General features: G+C 37.7%; 1 protein-coding gene and 5 non-coding genes across 6 annotated transcripts; 4 read left to right on the top strand and 2 right to left on the bottom strand.

Moving 5' to 3' along the window:
- Positions 1-928: 928 nt before the first annotated feature.
- On the bottom strand, positions 929-1,000 carry Trnad-guc. The gene has a single exon. It is a non-coding gene; the product is annotated as a tRNA-Asp (tRNA).
- Positions 1,001-1,684: 684 nt separating this feature from the next.
- Positions 1,685-1,757, top strand: Trnaf-gaa. The gene has a single exon. It is a non-coding gene; the product is annotated as a tRNA-Phe (tRNA).
- A 3,772-nt stretch (positions 1,758-5,529) lies between these two features.
- Positions 5,530-5,603, top strand: Trnat-agu. Its single transcript has one exon. It is a non-coding gene; the product is annotated as a tRNA-Thr (tRNA).
- A 661-nt stretch (positions 5,604-6,264) lies between these two features.
- On the top strand, positions 6,265-6,336 carry Trnad-guc. Its single transcript has one exon. It is a non-coding gene; the product is annotated as a tRNA-Asp (tRNA).
- A 4,948-nt stretch (positions 6,337-11,284) lies between these two features.
- Trnad-guc lies at positions 11,285-11,356 on the top strand. Its single transcript has one exon. It is a non-coding gene; the product is annotated as a tRNA-Asp (tRNA).
- Positions 11,357-15,564: 4,208 nt separating this feature from the next.
- On the bottom strand, positions 15,565-18,493 carry LOC5567669 (sodium channel protein Nach). The gene is made up of 4 exons (XM_001657561.2): positions 17,833-18,493; positions 16,746-16,830; positions 16,390-16,675; positions 15,565-16,336 (listed from the first exon to the last, which is right to left on the bottom strand). Exons 1-4 carry the CDS (start codon positions 18,468-18,470, stop codon positions 15,900-15,902), a joined length of 1,446 nt encoding a protein of 481 aa, XP_001657611.1. The 5' UTR covers positions 18,471-18,493; the 3' UTR covers positions 15,565-15,899.
- Between the last annotated feature and the right edge of the window lie 1,654 nt (positions 18,494-20,147).

Raw genomic sequence — 20,147 nt, 5'->3', positions numbered from 1 at the left:
AGTAAGCAAAGCATGCCAATAAGTGGGCAAGGCCGCCTTTGGCCTCGGTCGGAAATGCATCACTATCAGCTAAAGTGCAATAACAGCATTCTTTGGTTCAAGAAGACTTCTCTCGCGTTGGTAACAGTCCTAGGAAAGAACGGTATAAGATGATCCGGTGGGACATCCCTTACTCGATATTCCGTATCTCGATATCAAGTTAGAGAACCATAGTAAAAGTTGGTTTTTACGGATGGTCCCTTCAATATCGAGTAAGGGAGAGATGACTGTAATAGGTCATATTCATTAGTTATTCGCGATTTTCCATCAAAAACAATAGGTTTTAGACTGAAGACGGCCATACAGTTCAGGTCGAAATACGCGTATCTGTCAAAGGATACACACTTGAGTGGAATAAAATGGTATAGCAATAAATTCGATTATTCATTTATTTATAACTATTCCACTAAACAGCTCGAAGATTCATTATCATAAACTGACCAGAACTTTTTAGCGCTTTCCGCCCTACTTTACAGATAGAGGAAAGCCAACTTCCAGTCGAAGGTTCACCGCTTCAAGTACCTAGCTGATGATGGTAGGCGCGACACGACGAAACTCTCGTACAAAAACAATCCGGGTATTGAATGGGGGATGTAATTCAACTTGAAGGGTTATTATTCATCGGGTCAAGATGGCCTTGCTTGCTCCTCGTTCGCCCGTATGCCATATTTTAGCGATTTTCACTTTACAAAAGCGTTTTTTAATTGGCTAATCGACAAAAAAACGACCATGAATTTTTCTCATGAAATGCTGGCAAATATCTCGGATTCTGACTACTTTTTGATCACCGCTGAATGGTGTTTTCTTTGCGATGACAACAAATGGTGAATTACATTTTGGTTGAAGGTGCGGAATGGATATTTAATGCGCACAAAAAAACATTTTCGTCCTCCCCGACGGGGAATTGAACCCCGGTCTCCCGCGTGACAGGCGGGGATACTGACCACTATACTATCGAGGATGTGATTTTGCAAGATTTAGAAAACTTTTGGTTAAGATAGAAAGTTTCTGAAAAACAAACCTTGCTTATCATCCAGTGTTTATCAACACATCACGAAGTGATAACTCCATAATTGTTATTGCATGTTTTCGAGACGAATAGAATATGTTCTTGTGGTATGGGCATGATTGGTCAATCATATAGCATAGGAAATCATCTATTATATGTGTTAAATTGTTTGATAAATGGCAATATTTGATAACATTTTATAATCATTTTGTAGATGTTCGTTTTTTAATCAATGGGTTTTCTAATCGTCTGTTCTACGAAATGCTGAAAGGTTTTGAAAAATTAAAGAAGATATTTGAATAATACATGATGCATTTTGAAAAATTCACGTAGAATTATGGGGGGGTTAAGATTTGACGAGGTATCTACAGTTGTTCTCAGGGAGATGGCAGGTGGTCGAAAATTGGGTTTATGTCCACGAGGATATGGACGGTCTTTTGAAAAAGTTGGTTTTTGCTGCAACATTAGGAAATTTACCTCGCAGCAGCGGTGGCGTATTTTTTCTTCGAAATTCTGTGTTCATTGACAATTTTTTTTATAATTCTCACCACTTGAATCAAAATCAATGGAAACTTACACGATTTGCAAAAATCAATGAAAATATAACAGTTCTAAGATATGTCAGTTATTTATAGAGCCGAAATAGCTCAGTTGGGAGAGCGTTAGACTGAAGATCTAAAGGTCCCCGGTTCAATCCCGGGTTTCGGCAAAGATATTATTTTCGTGTAAAGTTTAATAACTCTAAACCAGTGAATCAGGCGATAACAAATTATGATTATAATATATTAATTTGTTAAGTCGATTTCGTTGCTCATTAAATCGTTGTTTATTCTGCGAAAAATTATCCCCAAAATTTAATTTTTAAATTAAAAAAAAAAAACATTTAATGTAGATAAGTCGATTTCTTCGTATCATTTTATCAAAAACTTTTTAAGATTTGATACCTTGATGGCTGCAGCGTAGTGTAACACGTTCATGGTTCTCATTACTGCAATGCTTGTTTCAGTGTATTTATCGAGTTTCTCACCGAGTATTGTCCGTAGCACTTTATGTTCGAAAACTTCGAAGGCTTTCGCACCGGTGTTTTATATAGAGCAAATTTTGTTTCCTTTTGCAAGTTGCGAGACCTAAGTTGGTTACGTAGTCCGGTAAAGGCCCTATTCACAGCCGCAAAACGTTGTATCACTTCGCGGAAATCGTTTTCACATGTCACAAGTATTCCGAGGTAAACAAATGCTTCAACAACTTCAAACACATCTTAGCACCTACACCTCCAGAAATGCCTCTATCTCTATTTGCAACCATATGCTTCGTTTTAGTAGAATTAATGGTCACTCTTGCTGTCTCTCTCTTCAGAGGCACGAAAGCCTCCTTCACTGACCTGCAATCGAATCGATTCCAATAAGGTCGATATCGTCCGCAAAGCCAAGGAGCGACCGTGTGATAATAATGCCGTTTCTCTGCACGTCAGATGTCCTAATAGCACAATAAATTTAAAACTGCCTCTCCCTGCTTCAATCCGTTGACACGTCGTCTGTGATCCGAGCACTTGATTTCGAACCATTCTGCATAGCACGTATCAGCCTATTAGTATCGCCGGAAAATCATGTTAGCGGCCCTTACGAAAACCAGCTTCGCCGACGAAATAGGATGCGTGACAGAACTTTGTACGCCAAATTCAGCAGGGTAGTCCCACTGTAATTGGCACACTCCAGTCTGTGCCCTTATTAGGGTACTTATTAGACTATGAGGCCATACAACCAGCCGGTGGGCATTTCTTCGTCCTCTCATTCTTTCAAAAGTACTCGGTAGATTGACTGGTAAAACTGCTCACTTCCGTGCTTGAGAAGCTAGATCGGGATCTTGTTCTTTCAAGCAGGCTTACATTTCTTCAGCTCACTGATAGCCTTTTCAACTCTCCTATGGTCGGTGGGTCCACATATTCATCGTCACCATCAATGTTCATCCTGCTCCTCGCTACATTTCCATTTTCACAATCCAAAAATTGCTGAAAGTGGTCCTTCTATCTGGTAGATGCCGCCGATTTATCGGTCAGCAAATGTTCTTCCCGATCATCGCACATGGCGGGCACTGGTACGGCATTGTGCCGCGCACCATTGACCGTTGCATAAAATCTCTGCATATCGTTCCGGTTCATGCTATCTTGTACTTATTTTATTTTTGCGGTGGATTCGCTTTTCTTCGGTTATCGCTGCCCTGTACCGCTTTCGGTTATGTCGGGTACCGGCCACGAGCATACGGCTTCTGGCGACATTCTCCATGTCTGTCACTCTCTGGCACTCTTTATTGAACCAGTAGTTTCGCCTTCGTCATTAGCCAGTGCCAATCACTTCCTGAGCCGTTGTTGTCTCAGCTACGTGAATAGGGTCCCACAAGCTGTTGTCATATCCAGGAACGTTGATTCTTCCCAACTGTTCGTCTAGCTATTGGCGGTACTGTGCAGCTACCCTATCAGTTGGCAAGCGTTGGATATTGAAGCGCAGCGTTCTGTTAGTTCTGGAACTCATGACGCTGGATAACTGCGCCCGAATTTTAGCTACAACGAGTTAATTAACCGAGTTGATATTGAGGCCTCGGAAGGTCTGATATCTGAGAAATGTAGCCCATCAACAAGCGCGTGGTTTATTTGGGAGCAGGCATTACCACTCGGGTGACGCCAGCTGTATTTGTGGATGGTCATTCGTTCAAAATAGGTACTGTTGATTGCCATCCCTCTAGCAGCAGCGAAGGTTACTAGCCACAGGCCATTGTCATTGGTAACGGAATGGAGGCATTCTGTTCCAATGACAGGTCGGAAGAAATCTTCTTGCCCTATCTGCATATTTGCGTCGTCGATGACTATTTTGACAACACGTGCGGGTTTATTCAAAGTTCTCACGCCGTAAAATCCATTCGTTTGCTCTACTTTTGCCTTTCTTGGTTGGTGAAGTCTTCGATTGGCCACCTAACCAGTGTCGCGCTACCTACATCGTACTAGAGACGCTGCCTCCTAGATGCTGATACGATACAACATTGTCCTATTGTTCTTCAAATGATGACCATAGCCATCACAACTATCCACCTTCATCAGGGCTTTGGACCTGTAGCTCTGGTTCTCAATAGTTTCAAGTTCATGCTACTATAGTGAGCCGTCATACGCTAGCGGTAATTATTACATTCGTTTTTTATATCTATGTGTTGTGCTGGGTTACACCATACCTCAAATTTGGTTAAACTTAAATAAATTATTAACGTTTTGTTAAACACACATAACATTGCCTTGTATTAGCTAAAGCAACTCAGATTTTTTACAGACGAATTAAGTTCACCTTCGTGTAAGACGAAAATGAAGCTATTGGACGAAAATAAGTAAGCCTAATCAATGTTTACAGATAAATATTAGGCACTTATCTGAATGTTGAGACCATCGCAAATGTTTTTGTTTTCAGTTCTTATGAACAACTTGTGGCTGATGGTTAGATCTTACAAAAGATTAGGGTGAAGATGAATCGAAGCCAAACCTCAAATTTTCAAGAGCACGCATCTAGAGAATCAAACATCCGTTTAAGCTGAAAACTTAATCGATTGGTCACTCGCTGGTGGTGATCAATCGATTAAGTTTTCAGCTCCAACTGGTGTTTGGTTCTCCAGATTCGTGCTCTTGAAAATTTGAGGTTTGGCTTCCATTTATCTTCACCTTAATATGATATGCTCATGATATTTCAGAAATAAATTTTACAACAAAATCACTTTGAGCTATCTTTAATAAACTTTGCTACAGTCAACTCTCCACATCTCGATGTTCTACATCTAGATATCTCACTCTATGTTGATGATTTCTTCGGTCCCTTCAGTCTGCATACCTACATTTTCTCTCTCCATATCTCGACATTCTCCTTATCTTAATATCTTCATATCTCGATGCTCCTGTTGATTTTTTGTTCCAAATTTTCTCTCCGTATGTCCACGGCATACTTACAAATTAATAAGGCAGGCTCTTTACTAGTGTAAACATCAAATTTGATTGTAAACATGTGACTTCATTCCTATCGTAGCATACCATCCAGACCACTTGATCATTTTTTCCAGAAATTTGTCCGAGGTGGATAGGAATTCGATATCGAGATGTGGAGAGGTGACTGTATAACTAAACTTTTTTCGCATGCTTGGATATTTAGGTCCAAACGAAATCATATGGTGCTCCAACCATATTTGAAGTTATGTTAATATGTTAATATATTACACATTTAAAGGCAAAAATAGGTTTAATTTATGTGTCATCGTTAAATCATTAAATTCACATATTCAGCAATAAGAACGTTTGAAATTCAGCCATTCTAGAGCCTAAATGAGCCAAAAGGTAACCTTTCTAAAAACTTCATAAGGATCGATAAACTAAGTTTGATTACTAATCTGACTTGAAACTGTTTGAATAAGTTTTCGAGAAAAACAGAACAAAGAAGGATTACATGCATTCAAGCGGCGCCGTGGCTTAGTTGGTTAAAGCGCCTGTCTAGTAAACAGGAGATCGTGAGTTCGAATCTCGCCGGAGCCTGAAGATGATCCTTTTGAAGCTCAACATTTAGATACATGATGCTTCCTTTGATTAGTGTATTTTTATACTTCAATGCCTAATCCCCTCTACCCTGTTAGTGTAGTGTTGGTAAGTTAAAAAAAAATTGGTTGAAATGTGCCTGTGAGGAATCAAGGAGGGAGAGAGATACCTGGCGGCTCTTTATTGCAACCCCAACGTGCGGCTGGTTCTAAAATGTAAACAACAATACAAAATAACGACCAAACAACGGTGAAGGCATAATCAATTTTCACGAAAACATCCATTTTGTGAATTTAGCAGATTTTGCTGATTAAATTGTCAACTCAACAGCGCACTGCAATAGCATATAGCAAATAACCGGCTGCAAACAACAATATCTTTCAAGCCGTTCGATTACCTGTAATTTTGCGAAGAATGATTTTTACTTTTCCGCGTTAAGCCTTAAAACTGGTTCTGGACTTAGGTTGGCAGCTTTTCAATTTTATTCCAATTTGATAGTCGCCCTTGTGAGGAATGCGAGAAGCCACCTTTGTGAGGAATGCGAGAAGTTTTCTATCAGCAGAAGTTGTTTCCCTAAATATTAAATAAATTTTAGAATAATTCTGACTATTAAAATTTAAGAGCATGACTTTTGAATTAATATTTACAATGTTCATGCAAGTCCTCGATAGTATAGTGGTCAGTATCCCCGCCTGTCACGCGGGAGACCGGGGTTCAATTCCCCGTCGGGGAGGCTAAAATGTTTTATTAGTTCTTCTGATGTATGGTCTAGCTCATATATTTAAGGGGGCAGGATCCGTCATTGATTTCTGAATTCTCAAAAGTAGTTTTTTCGTTCAAAATCAAGAAAATTTACAGGAAAATGTGTTCACTGTATTCTGTTTTCTAACCAAAACACAGTGAACACATTTTAATCGAATAATTTTTAGTTTTGAACAGAAAATTTGCTTTTGAAGTTTCGACGATGACGATGATTACGATGACGGAGCATTGGATATCAACTCAAAGGCAAAAGTTGTTTCACCTACTTACTTCAAAATTGCAAGAATAGTGAAAAGATAATCGTCTCTCATGCAGAAGATCGAAGCTTATAGGAAGCAGAAAATGTTAAGTTAAATAAACATTTTTTACAGACAAATTATCGAGCCAACTAAAATAAAGTCTAGTTTTTAGAAATTCAATGTAAAACATAGTTCGTAACAACTTCCAGGAAGCTATATTTAAGAATAAAAAAATGAAATAACTAGTTATCGACAAAACAACCTATAAATATTGTTGATCTTATCGAAGGAGAGAAAAAAAAAAACAATTATGAGCGATATTGTTTTTTGGGTTTGATCCAATTTATTCTTTTTGTTTATGAGCTACCATGCGTCCACATAATTTCAAATTAAATTAAACTTGAAGTGAACGCAATGTCATTGCTGCCTTTAAGACACCGTCTTAGAACCATATATTGCAAGCTTGAGTACACATATGTAATTTTAACACATGCTGAAAAAACTGGTCATGTGATGTTTCTTCTTGCAAAGTATATAACAAATAAAGATGCTCCACAGTACTTTTACATCTCTGTGCATCGTAAAGATAACAAATATATAATAATAAGAGCTCGATTTCATGTATCTTTATTTTGAAGAGTATGGGTACTCCGGTAACGCGGCTTCCATTAATTACTATTCCACATGGAGGGATATCTGTAGTTTATACTTCATATCTACGTATGTTTGTTATCAATGAAAGAAATTATTTAGATGAGGTGTACTATTGTGTAATGCATGATTAACATTTAAAGCGAAGTATGCACTTCAACAGAAAAGTACAAGCCTATCTAGATGCGTGGGAAACTTCTTGCCAGAAATGCTCAAGAAAAGCATTTTTCTTTAATCACAGTACGCAATTGAAAAGAAATGTCAATTCAAATGGGGCTCAATTGTAGGAAATTTCTTGGGCAGAAAATTTTACTTTGCTTGAGTGGAATAGCATACCTAGCTTAAGGGAGCTTTTTGCATAAATAAACAAACCACAGCGCACAGTGATGCGAGGACGGAAAAATGTCGAAAAATTTGTTCTCGCTATTTGTTTCCAAAATATTTTTGTATTTTTATACGATAATTGAATAGCCTGTTTTCAAAATTTCATGAAGATTGAGTGAAAATTGATTTTTTAGAGCATTTTGAAGAACATGATCGACGTAGTTGTATTTTTTGTTCCTTTGCAAAACATATGAGGAAAACCAAATGAAATTCAACTTAGCTTTTAAATGTGAGCACACACTCGCACACATATCGCAGAAGTCTTAATGTGAAGATTTTTCTGTCAAGTTTCGATAAATCTTAACCTCATCTTGCGCAAACTTGCGCAACATTGATTTTTTGTCGTTTGACTAACCGGAGTGGATGCGACAATACTGAGTACGGTCATACAGTACTGGACAGAATAAAGTACGCATTGGCCGTTTTTCCATACAAAATGATCAAGTTTGGAGTCTTATATCTCGGTTTGTAGTTGTCCGATTGACCTGAAATATTCACCGCAGCTTGAAAGTAACCTCAAATTTGCTAGGCTAGAAATTCATAGTTTTTCATTGACGAACTTTTAAGTTATCGCAAATATCAAATTTTGATAAAAATTACAAAATTTTAAAGTAAAATCATTTTTTTTTTGAAAATATTAAGAGCAATATGTCCTTCTGCAAAAATGTACAATTTGATAAGACAAACAAATTTGCAGAACATCATTTTTCGGTAAAACTGATTGTTTTCAAAATATTTTCAAAACTAAATTGTGCAATTTTTTGCAAATTGAGAGATTTTCAATAATTTAAAAGATAGTGTTTCAAATGCAGTGATATTTTAATTCAGTAAAATCTATGTTATATCTAGGCTGTGGTGAAAATTTCAGATCAATCGGAACACTAAATGCTGAGATTCAGATCTCCAAACTTGACCATTTTGTATAGGAAAACGGCCAATGCGTACTTTGTTCTGTCCAGTACTGTATATTAATGAGTGTAATAAATATTTCTGTTTGGGTTCCTATAAAAAGTCATATTTGATGTAAAATCATTTTATAAAATACTAATATAACGATACTAAAGGAATCTACTTCCACTAGCTGGGCTCAAGTGCCGTATAGCTTGACGAAGCCATCACATCTTGATAACATAGAATTCTGATATATGAAAAAATCACCTAACATGGGTCAGCCATGCGATGGTGATAAATAGTTCCAAAAAATACACAATCCGGTCTATCAGAGTAAAGAAACTTCATTAGAATATGAAAAATCTGTTTTCAAGACTTTTTTTCATCTTTTGTATGCAGAGGAATCACTGTGCAGCGTGTTTGATTAAAATATTAACCAACTAATTAAGACCCATGAAATCGCACGGTATCTCACTCGACAGCAATTGTATTACGTTAAATTCTGCCTATTTCGCGCGATAATCAATCATCAACCAGACGCTTTTCGTGCCTCCACGAACAATCAAACCAATTTCCAATCTCTATTCAATTGCCGTCGGCGCACTTTCGCGTTGATGGATGGCCATTTCTAGTCGCTTGACATTGTTATGCATAAATGAGCAAACCCTGTTCTGCCATTTTCCATTAGGAGGAGCTTAATCATTTCGCACTGCGTCGGGTGTATTTTAGGCACCAATCCCGGCCACCTCCTCCCCATTTGTGCCGAAATCCGTTTAATAAACTCAGCAACTTTTTGTGAGCTTTCGGAACACAAATGCCTAATGGTTTTCCTAGGACCTTTCGCAAAATTATTGATGGCATAGTCACGTTCTTCGGTCGACTACCGAATTGACTAGATTGTCACGAATTTCTTTTTCCTTGTGCAAAAGTTATTTTCTTCGTGAAACGAAAAAAAAACCTGATTTCCAGTCGCAGTTTAGATGGATCTTCGCGGTGAGCTCGTGACGCTTAATATGTATGTATATCGCACAGTGACGAATAAAAAGCAAATCTGATGTGCCACAGCAGCAATTTACGTTGTGGTTTGTTGGTTTCGTATTTTTGCGCGTATTACAGTGCGGATATTAGGGTGGTCCATAATTATCGAACCGTAAACTATAACTGAACAACACTCTTTAAATTTATTCATTTGGATCCCAAAAAGCTAATGTGAAGTTTTGGACGAGGGAGGGCTTAACGAGCTTGAAGCTTGTTTAGAGTGAAAAAAAAAATAGATTTAATGTTATAGGAACATAATTCAATTTACATTTTAGATTAATTCGCTGTTAATTCCATCCATTATTGATTAAAAGATTCTCCAATCAATATGAAAAAAAAAACTTCTTTTCATTTGTGAACTAAAAAATTATACTTGACGTATTTCACACCAACTCGAACAGATGTTGGTAGCAACCTCTCACATTTCAATGAAACTCTCTGGATGTGTAGAAATTGACTAAGTAAGCAACTTCGTATACTTAGTTTTTCCATAATTTATTGTTTGAAAAGGATCAAACTTTTTACCCGTTTTTTCAATTTAATGTAATTGAAAAATAGTAACTCCTACAAAAAGTGTTGTATGGGTGACAGGTAGAGAAATATCTAAATTTTTGAAAAATAATACTAAAAAAATCTCATTTGTGTCCTACACTGAAAAAAAAAAGATTTTTAGAACTTAGAGTAGATATGAAAAAATGGCCATTTTTTATTTTAATTAAACTTTGTCTCATGATAGGTAATAATGTTTACTACCAACCGTCCATACATTGCAGAATGGGTACTTTTAAAGAAAATAGGGTTTTTCTTATCAAAAAAATCCTTGTTGTCTAAGATATTTTTTCAAGCATGTCATTTTCGGAGGAAACTAATAAGTGAAAGTTTCTCACAGTGGCTTCTTAGGGTCCAAATGAACAAATTTTTGGAGGCATCTCTCAAGATTTCAGCTAGTTGTTTTTTTTTTTTAATAAAAATGGGCCACCTCAGTGGGTACACTGGAATAAGATTGCGTTCAGCCTTTGCCAAGACACAAGCGGTTACACAAGCCGGCGAAAATGAAACGATGACACTCATCCCCGGATCTCTTTCGTCATTCCTCTTCACAACACCACTACTGCTACCGTTGCGTTGGCTGTCGAAATCATTCCTTCGCCTCACTACGAAAGCAGTTTGTTATTCGAAATAATATTTGAGTTTTTACTTGGATGGTCTCCACTTCTACTCCAAACAACAGTACGCTTTCAGCGTAGGAACAAATTCGGTGCTGCCGTCGTATGATTTATGGGGCAGCCGCTACACTGAGCCCGAACGAATGAAATCAAATCCGAATGGAAATTTCTTCATTTATCATGATTCTTAGAGATAGATAATGGGGCCGTTGGAGCTGTGATGTAATCGGTGTTTGGAAAAGAGTTCGGGAAACGCTCATCGAGGTTGGATCTGGATGCGTCTGACAGGGCCATGGCCTTAAGTGATTGTTTGCTGTGTAGTTCCTGGAAGGAACCTTATAAATTTTGATTGATTCTATTTTCCAGGAATGAAAAACATTTATTCGGCCGAGGCTAAGCTATAGTCCGACCAGCTGTTGGTTGCAATGAACGGAGTCTGATTGTTGGTGCAGTATTCAAATTTATACTAATTGAAAATAATTGGAAATATTCTCACTACATAAATTAAAGAGCATGATTTTTGAATTATTTTAAATTACGTGTAAATAAGTCCTCGATAGTATAGTGGTCAGTATCCCCGCCTGTCACGCGGGAGACCGGGGTTCAATTCCCCGTCGGGGAGGCTAAAATGTTTTTTGTTCTTCTACAGGATGGTCTGCTTTTTACATTTAACCATGACATAATTCAAAAGCGGTCGCTCTCTTCACAATTACCAGCATCACCACTCTCATGCTATGTATATCAAGTGAACTTATGGCCGGAGCACAATGGATCCGGTTGACATTCCGTTTTTTTGACAGCTTTTTTAAATGAACGGGATCATATGCGCCAACGCACTAAACGCAAAATCAACCGCATAGTCATCCGGAAGAATAGAAGATTTCCAAATCTTGAGCTTGAGTTTACGGAAAGCTTTTTTGTTTTTTCTATAGTGTAAGGTTGTTATGTTTAGTGATTTTTGTGCATAATTAGTTCTATTATCACGAAATAGACCTTCCTTAGCCGTGTGGTTAGAGCATAGTGCAGAACACTAGATCCAGTATTAAAATATTATTTTTTTTAATGATATTAATATTGATATCGAGGAGATTATTAAGTATGCATCAAGTTTTGCTGTTTGCCTGTTGCCGGAGTTGACAAGGCAAATTGATTATTTATTGGAAAAAAAACAAGATTGTCAGTTCGTCTCAGATCCATATGGTCATATCATGATGAGTGATTGGATCATTTAGCCAAAATATGTTGAATATGTCACGGGAGTTTCATGTACCTAAATCTAGATACCGCCGTGAGAAGCCCGCATAGATTTTCTCCACTCAAACAAATTCCGTCATCATTGAAATCATGCATAACTAAATGGTAGCTTTGTGTTCTTAGTAAAAATAACCTAAACGGATAAACATTAACCCAAGTGCACTAATTATAGCGATGGGAATCGGCACAGTGAATTTTGACCGTGAAGTTTGAAGAACATTTCCTGCATGGAGTCGATGATGCTGTTGGTGATGTTACGGATAGCTATGGTCTTCTAATCTATATCTGTTCTATTCATCGTTGGTCGATGAAGGAAATTACCATATAGCGAAGTGCAACGAGGGTCATACTTCGTATTTAACGATAATATTGGTTCCGTTAATCATCCAGGAGATACTTCAGGAATTTTTCTATGATTTCCTCCTAAAATTCTTTCATGAATTTCTTCTGAAATTTTTACAGGAGGTGCTACAGGATTTGTACAAATTCCTCCAAGAGTTGTGTGTGGAAACCTGTTTGAGTTTTCTTTGGAATTTTTCCAGTAAATTATTCTGGAATTTCTCTTACAATAACTCCAGAAATTGCTTCTGAATTTTCTTCTAGAGCTTCTCTCTCCTTCTGGAGTTCTCTTTGGAGTTCATTTCAATAAAATCTTTGGTTTCTTTTATGATTTTCTTTTGTATTTTGTCTGGAGGTTTCTTCTGGAATGCCTCTTAAAATTCATTCGAAAGCTGCTCCTGAATTTCATCAAGTAGGTGTTTCTGTAATTTCTCCAGAATTTCCTCTTGATGTTACTTCTAAATTAATCTAGATAAGTTGACTCTGAAATTGCTAGTAAATTTCTTCAGGAGTTCCTTCTGTGATTTCTTTTGGATATTTTTCTAAAATTTGTTAAAGCGTTTTCCTAGGAGCTGTTTAAAAAAAAATATCAATAAATGACTTCTGATTTTATTTCAGAAGTTCCTCTAGGGTCTCCTTCTGGAATTTTTCTTGTTTGTAATGGAAATCTTCCAGGAGATCCTTCTAGAATTCCTTCTGTGGATGCTTTAGAAAATGATTCAAGTATTTATTCTAAAATGCTTCTAAGGAGTTTTTTTTCCTGGAATTCAACATTGATTTTTTCTTTAAATTTTTGCTAGAATTTTCTTCTGTAATTCATAGAATTTCTCTGGCAGTTGCCTGAAATTTCTCGGATTGATGCTTCTTGAATTCCTCAAAAAATATATCCGAAATTTCATCTAGAAATGCCCTGGAATTCTTACAAGAGTTGCTACAGAAATTCTCCAAAGAGGTAATGCTGGGTGTCCTTCATGAGTACTTTTAGAATTCTTCCACAAGTCGCTTTTAGATTATTTCAAAAATCTGCTACTGCAATTCTTGCTTCTAGAATCTCTTCTAGTATTTTCCGGGAATTGCTTGCCAAAACAAGTTGATTCTAAAATTCCTTAATTATTTCCTTCGGAAATAAATTCTACAGTTGCTTATGAAATCCTTCAGAAGTTCCTAGTACAGTTTCTCCAAGAGTTATTTCTAGAATTCATCATTTCTTTTCGTTTCTGGGATTTCTAAAGGAGTTGCGTCTGGGAATTCTCACATAAACGAGGGCCATATGTGTGAACAACACAATCGAAACGACAAATCGTTGCCTAACGTCCTGGTCTTGAACGGATAGCTGTTGTAGTGTTGGTCACTACTAACACTAGACAGGCAAACATTTTTGTCGCCTCGACCTGTTAACTATATATTGTTCGGCGTATATAACAGTTCTATCGATCGTTAGCATATTTTCAGAGATTGATAGATTAATTAATAGAATTACAGGTAGAATCTCTGAAGGAACTACTAATGGAAACCCTGGAGAAACTCCTGCTGTAATCCCTAGAAGAACTTCTGATGTAATTTCTGGAGGTACTCTAATAGGATGTCTGAAGGAACTTCTGAGGGGATCCCTACAGGAACTCATGATGTCTGAATTGAATTGAATGAATTGATATGAATTGATCTCCTGATGGAATCCCTGGAGGAACTTCTGATGGAATCCCTGGAGGAACTCCTGATGGAATCTCTGGAAGAAACCATATTGAAAGACCCAAGGGAACACCTGATGGAATACCTACAGAAGCTTCTGATAGAATCTCAGGAGGAATTCCAGGTGGAATATCTGAAGGAACTGCTTATGAAATCCCTGAAGGAACTCCTGATGAAATCCTTCTGATAAATTTCTGGAGTTATTCCGGATAAGATTCCAGATGGAAATCCTGATAGAATTCCTAGAGGAACTCCTTATGATATCCCTAGAAGACATCCTGATGAAATTCCTTAACGAACTCTTGATATAGTTTCTGGAGGAACTCCTGATTGAATCTCTGGAGGAATTTTAGGTGGAATCTCTGAAGGAACTTTTGATGGAACCCCTGGAAGAACTCCTGATAAAATCCCCATAAGAACTCTGATGGAAGGGCAATTCTGATAGAATCTCTATAGGAACTCCTGATGGAATCCCTAGAGGAACTTCAAGAGAAAATCCTTGGAAAAATTTCTGAAGATATTCTTGAAAAACTCCTGATGGAATCTCTGGAGGAACTCTTGATGAAATCTCTAGTAGAACTCCTGATAAGATTCCTGATGGATAACTCCTGATGAAATCTATTGAAGAGCTCTTTATGATATCCCTAAAAGAAATCCTGATTGAGTTCTTCGAGGAACTGCTGATACAATCTATGAAAAAACTCCTAAAAGAATCACAGGACGAATTCCAAGTTGTATCGCTGAAGAAACTCTTGACGGAATCTCTGGAGGAACTCCTGATCAAATTCCCATTAGAACTCTGATGGAGATTCTAGAGGTACTCTGGATAGAATCCCTATAGGCATTGTTGTTTGAATCCTTGGAGAAATTCCTTATGATATCCTGGAAAGTAATCCAGATGGAATCGTTGGAGGAACCCTGATGAAGTCCTTAGAAGAACTGCTGATGGAATCCCTAGAGAAACTCCTGATAGAATCCCTGAAGGAATTCCAGGTGGAATCACTGAACTCCTGATGGAATCCCTGTAGAAACTTCTGATGGAATCACTAGAGGAGTTCCTGGTAAATTCCGTTAAGGAACTTCTGATGGAATACCTGAAGGAATTCCAGATTGAATCCCTGAAAGAACTCCTGTTGGAATCCCTCGAAGGACCTCGATAACTCTTGATGGAATCCCTAGAGAAATTTACGATGGAATTCTTAGAGGAACTTCCGGTGGAATCCCTAGAGGAACTTCCAATGAAACCTCTATGGGGTCTGCTGATGGAATCCTTCGTGGAATTCATGATAGAATTATGGGAAGTACTCCTAATGGAATTCCTGGACGAACTCTTGTTTAAATACCTACAAAAGTCAGTGGGTCCACAGCTCGGTCGTCGTCATCTATGTTCATCTTGTACCTCTATATATTTATATTTTCACCGTTTAATAACTACTGACAGTGCTTCTTCGAGCTGGCAGCCAACGTCGTTTCATTGGTTTGCAGATTTACGCCCTTATACTAGCACACGCTTGTCTTGTGCTACAGCTATCACATTTTATTTGTGTTTTCTTTCTCGCTCTCGAAGCTTTGTACCGCTCTCTGTTGAGCCAGTTACTGGTCACTTACGGTAAAATTTACTGATATGAGCTGAATTAGCTTATTTATTAGGGTAAGTTTTTTGGTTTACTGATTTTTTGTCATTTTTTATATTTTAACCAATTTTTTATCCAGTTGTTTTTACTGCATTTGATGAAAATTCGTTCGAATTATTTGTTTGAAATGTATTATAAAAACCGTTGGGTGTCAGTTATAGAAGAATTCACTTGAATGAATTAGTAGCTTATATAAAACCTTAAGATTTGCCATTGTTTATAGTACGTTGTTCAATCATCGATCAGATTTCAGTCTTCGTCATTTTCATCATCGCTTTCGTCTTCCTCGTCCTCATCTTCAGGCTTGTTTTGGTAGCTGGATGCAAAAAAGCGAACCGTGAAAAAATAAACCAATTCCACCAGACTAAGAATGCTAGCTCCCATAAAAAGTCCCAAAATGCCGCCAATCGAAACGACCACGTCCAGATTTTCCCGCACGATCTGTCTCCGATAGCGTTGCGTTGGCAGTGCAATCAGTTTGAACAGTACCGAGCGACCGTCACGTTCCTCGATACCGGACTGCTTGCCGATGATTCGTATTTCGTGCTCGGTGCACGATGGCAAACACTGACAAACCAAGCCATTCGTACGCCACGGTTGCATGATCGTTGTCTGGGGAAACATGACATCTTTTTGATCCAAGCAGAAAAGGCCATCGTAGCCACAGATTGGGCTTTTGTCGTTTTCTGGAATTTACTTGAAATAGTATTTTGGAGAGCCAGAAACTATGGGACCTTACCATCAATGATCATGTTGTGATGACAGCAGTTGCACATCTTGATTTGTGCCATCTTGAGACATTCTGTTACGCACACACTGTAACTGTAATAGCGGTAGTTTGAGTTACTGTTTTCGTTAGGAAAAATACATCGTCGGATTTCCGGATCTACAGTTCGGACAAGCGGATCGTTCACGATGTTCTGCATGGTGAAATATATTGTTCCCGTGTAACCAATTGGGATTTGCGTGAATTGGAGACTGGTAAGTAGCATGTGTGGAATGTCTTCCTCGTTTAGAATGTAGGACTGAAAAATGAAAAAGTGGAACTCTTGGTTAGAAGCGAACATATATCCGTTTACCCTATCATGATCTTACCGAGAAAGCTTTTGAAACGTTTAGCAGTAGCTCACCCTGCGCTGTATCACGACCAACTTTCATACCGAGCCAGTTTTGACCGCCCCTGTTGGAAATTAGAAGAGTTTTATTATGTTAGCATCATAAACATAAAAATCATAGAGAAACATATTTAACACTTGAATTATTTCCATCGTACACCCAAATAGCACTCAATTCTACAGACCAAAACAAATCATAGATTTACACGTCACGTGATACAAGCTTCAAGCATGTAAAGCCATTAGTAATGTATTGTTCAATGATAAACCACAGCAATTATATCCTACATTGCTAACAAAATCCTAAATATTGAACTCAAAACGTCTTTTCTCAAAGAATGTTGCAAACGAAATCGCTCGGTTTCCATGATTTGACACTGAAATTTCAATCATAAATAACGCATATGAAATGACCAACCCGTCGATCCTTTCATGTGCATTGTATTCGACAGAATATTCAGCATATAAGCGTATAAGTACTAGCGTTGGGCAAATTTGTCCAGAACATCGATGTTACTGAATCGATTCACATTTGAACTGCCGAATCGATTCACCGATAAAATCGAATAATTTGAATCAATGTTTTTGAATCGATTCGAATCGGATGAAAATTGACATTTATGAAGCTTGGAATGAGACCAAATGCATTAGCATTCAATTTCGACATCTTTCAATCAAAACAGTTTCGAAAATCAATCGAACAGATTTACTACTTCAAGATAAGTTCAAAATATGGTTTCTTTTCCACAAACTCATTAAGAAATATTTAACGATTTCAACAAATTGAATCGAATCAAAAAATGGAATGAAGAGTATCGATTCATCCGATTTTAGGTGCTCCAAACATCGATTCAAAAAATCGATTAATCGGAAAGCAAACATCGATTTTCGGAACATCGATTCAAAATCGCCCAACGCTAATAAGTACCCGGTAATTACTTTTGAAACGTTTTTTGGCGCCTCCTAAAGACTTGCACTCATGACGAGGGGAAAACCCAGCCAAACAAACACTACGTCAATGTATATGTATTCTATATCTTTTAGCACAATCCAACATCTATACTTACTTTTCAACCAGTTGGATTGAATTCAACAGATAGCATGACCCCATCGAAGTCTGAATTGGTTTGAAGAATTCGCAACAATCGAACTTTTCTCCATTCCATCGACACTCTTCCAACAGTTCACTACAAGTCGCACGCACTCTCGCCGCAAACAAATTGTAATTCGACTTCGGACACTTGATGCAGTCGGTACAATCCGTGTAAGGAGCACAGTAGGACATAATGGATCCATAATTATACAGATTGTGAAAGATAATCCTCAACATGAAATCCTCCACATCGTAATTGTACTCCATGTCCTCGCTAGTTCTAAACCCTTCAATCACAGTTTCCAGTTTGCCATACGTTTCCTTAGCGTAGCCCATCTCGCAGATGCCGAGCGAAGGGATATCGATCTTTTCCCGCGGGTGGACATTCTCGATGACCATGCTGACCGCATTTTTGCGAAATGTTTCCATGTAGGACACGATCAGATAGTAGGAGCCGGTCCAGGAAAGTAAGACACACCCAAGCCAGAAGAGTCGCTCCGTGTAGTGGTACTTCCTGCTGGTGATATACGCAAGTCCTACTAGGGAGCAGTTCCTGCAGTAGTCCTTCAGGATTTTGTACCACACTGAGAAAACGTGTTTGAACTTTTTCATCTTGGATTGGAGGGAAATGTACAGTGCACTATGTCACAGCACAAGTCACTCACTGAACTAACTTCCAAACTCTAGTACATGTTGGATAACGTGATTTCCTTTCAAATTACACGGTGCAAAGCTCATTCAAAATTCATTGTTTTCTCATGTTAACATTTCTTACTAGAGTAATTGTATAATGGCAACAATCCACCACTTCGATAGTGTATAAACCATAGTGAAAAAATGTAGCTATGACCATGTCATATTCGCTATATGCCCGTTGCGCCAGCATGATAATTGAAATCAGTTATATTCTTGAATAATTACTTTGCGGTATGCTTCGAATCGATGTCACATAATGTGGTGTGTTGAGATTTTGGTTACTTTCATTTTTCTCTCCCATCGTCGGGATAGGCTCATGTGTTCTTTTTAAAATTTTTGATAATTTCCAAAAAAGCTTTGACATTAACAGGTTTACAGTTTTTATTTGTTTGTCCAGAAAAAAGTGTTTTAAAAATTCTGCAGATCTTATCACATAGTATTGATAAAAAGATCGCCAGTTAGTTTAAAGTTTCTTCTCCTCACATTTTCCAGACATATCAAGAGTTTAGGATCGTCGTCTCTAATAACTGTGTCAATAACCAGTATCGTCGAGAGACACCAGACAACCAAAATGTACGTATAACGAAATCACTTGGAGGCTCTATATGTGCAAAATTTCACTTATAAGATGTTACGAAACGGCCTTCTACGTACAAAAGTGGAGGCGATATGCGTGCATATATTATGTGATGAATACATACAATGCGAGTGTATAAATATTCTACCGAACTAACCTGCAATATTATGCGACTTAATTTATGATAACAAATGATAATTTGACAGCTGCTACGGATTGATCCGACTTACTTTGTACGTGTGTACGGGACGAAACAAAATGTACAAATGAACTCAGAAAAGAAGTGTTTTATGCGAGGAAACTCATCAATCTGACGAGTTTATCCACGGTGTTTAGCGAGTTTGATGTAATTAGTATGAATAAACGAGTTGTAACGTGAACTTTCATGTGATTTCTGGTTGTCTGGGTGGGTGTATCTTACTCAAAAGCATGACATGTATAAACTTTGTTTTGAATTGAACTATAAGAATCTCTTGCCTCACTTTACCTCTTCTTCTTCTTCTTTCTGACGTTACGTCCCAACTGGGACAAAGCCTGCTTCTCAGATTAGTGTTCTTATGAGCACTTTCTCAGTTATTAACTGAGAGCTTTCTTTGCCGATTATTTTTGCAGGTGTATATCGTGTGGCAGGTACGAAGATACTACTCTATGCCTTGGGAATCGAGATTCGAACCCACGACCCTCAGCATGGTCATGCTGAATAGCTGCGCGTTTACCGCTACGGCTATCTGGGCCACTTTACTCTATAACATTTAAAAATCAATCGTGTTTTACGTAAGTTCTAGTGTTCCTAAACTACTGAGTGGTGAATGACTGTTTCAGAGGTTCTAAACAGTTTTTGTTTTTTATGCTGTACTGGTTGTAAACTTCGGTCGATTCAATGTTGAAAAAATAGCCTTGTTTGTTCGGTTATTTTAAAAGATGTAACAACTTTAAATACAAATTTTGTAAACTATATTATATAAGTTATATCTGTGGAAATAATTACGAGGTAAGATGAACTCATTGCCTGTCGA

This window comes from Aedes aegypti, chromosome 3 (genome assembly GCF_002204515.2).
Source record: "Aedes aegypti strain LVP_AGWG chromosome 3, AaegL5.0 Primary Assembly, whole genome shotgun sequence".
NCBI classification, from domain to species: Eukaryota; Metazoa; Arthropoda; class Insecta; order Diptera; family Culicidae; genus Aedes; species Aedes aegypti.
The sequence above is the reverse complement of the archived record's forward strand: the minus strand, read 5'-3'. Positions and strand labels throughout refer to the sequence as shown.

What these genes read in the sequence shown, in the direction of transcription:
- LOC5567669 (XM_001657561.2), bottom strand. Translation starts at nt 18,470, where the DNA reads ATGAAAAAGTTCAAACACGTTTTCTCAGTGTGGTACAAAATCCTGAAG. An exon ending in TCAATCCAACTGGTTGAAAA is followed by an intron (nt 16,831 to 17,832) that starts GTAAGTATAGAT and finishes AATTTCCAACAG; the next exon opens with GGGCGGTCAAAACTGGCTCG. An exon ending in ACGTTTCAAAAGCTTTCTCG is followed by an intron (nt 16,676 to 16,745) that starts GTAAGATCATGA and finishes TTCATTTTTCAG; the next exon opens with TCCTACATTCTAAACGAGGA.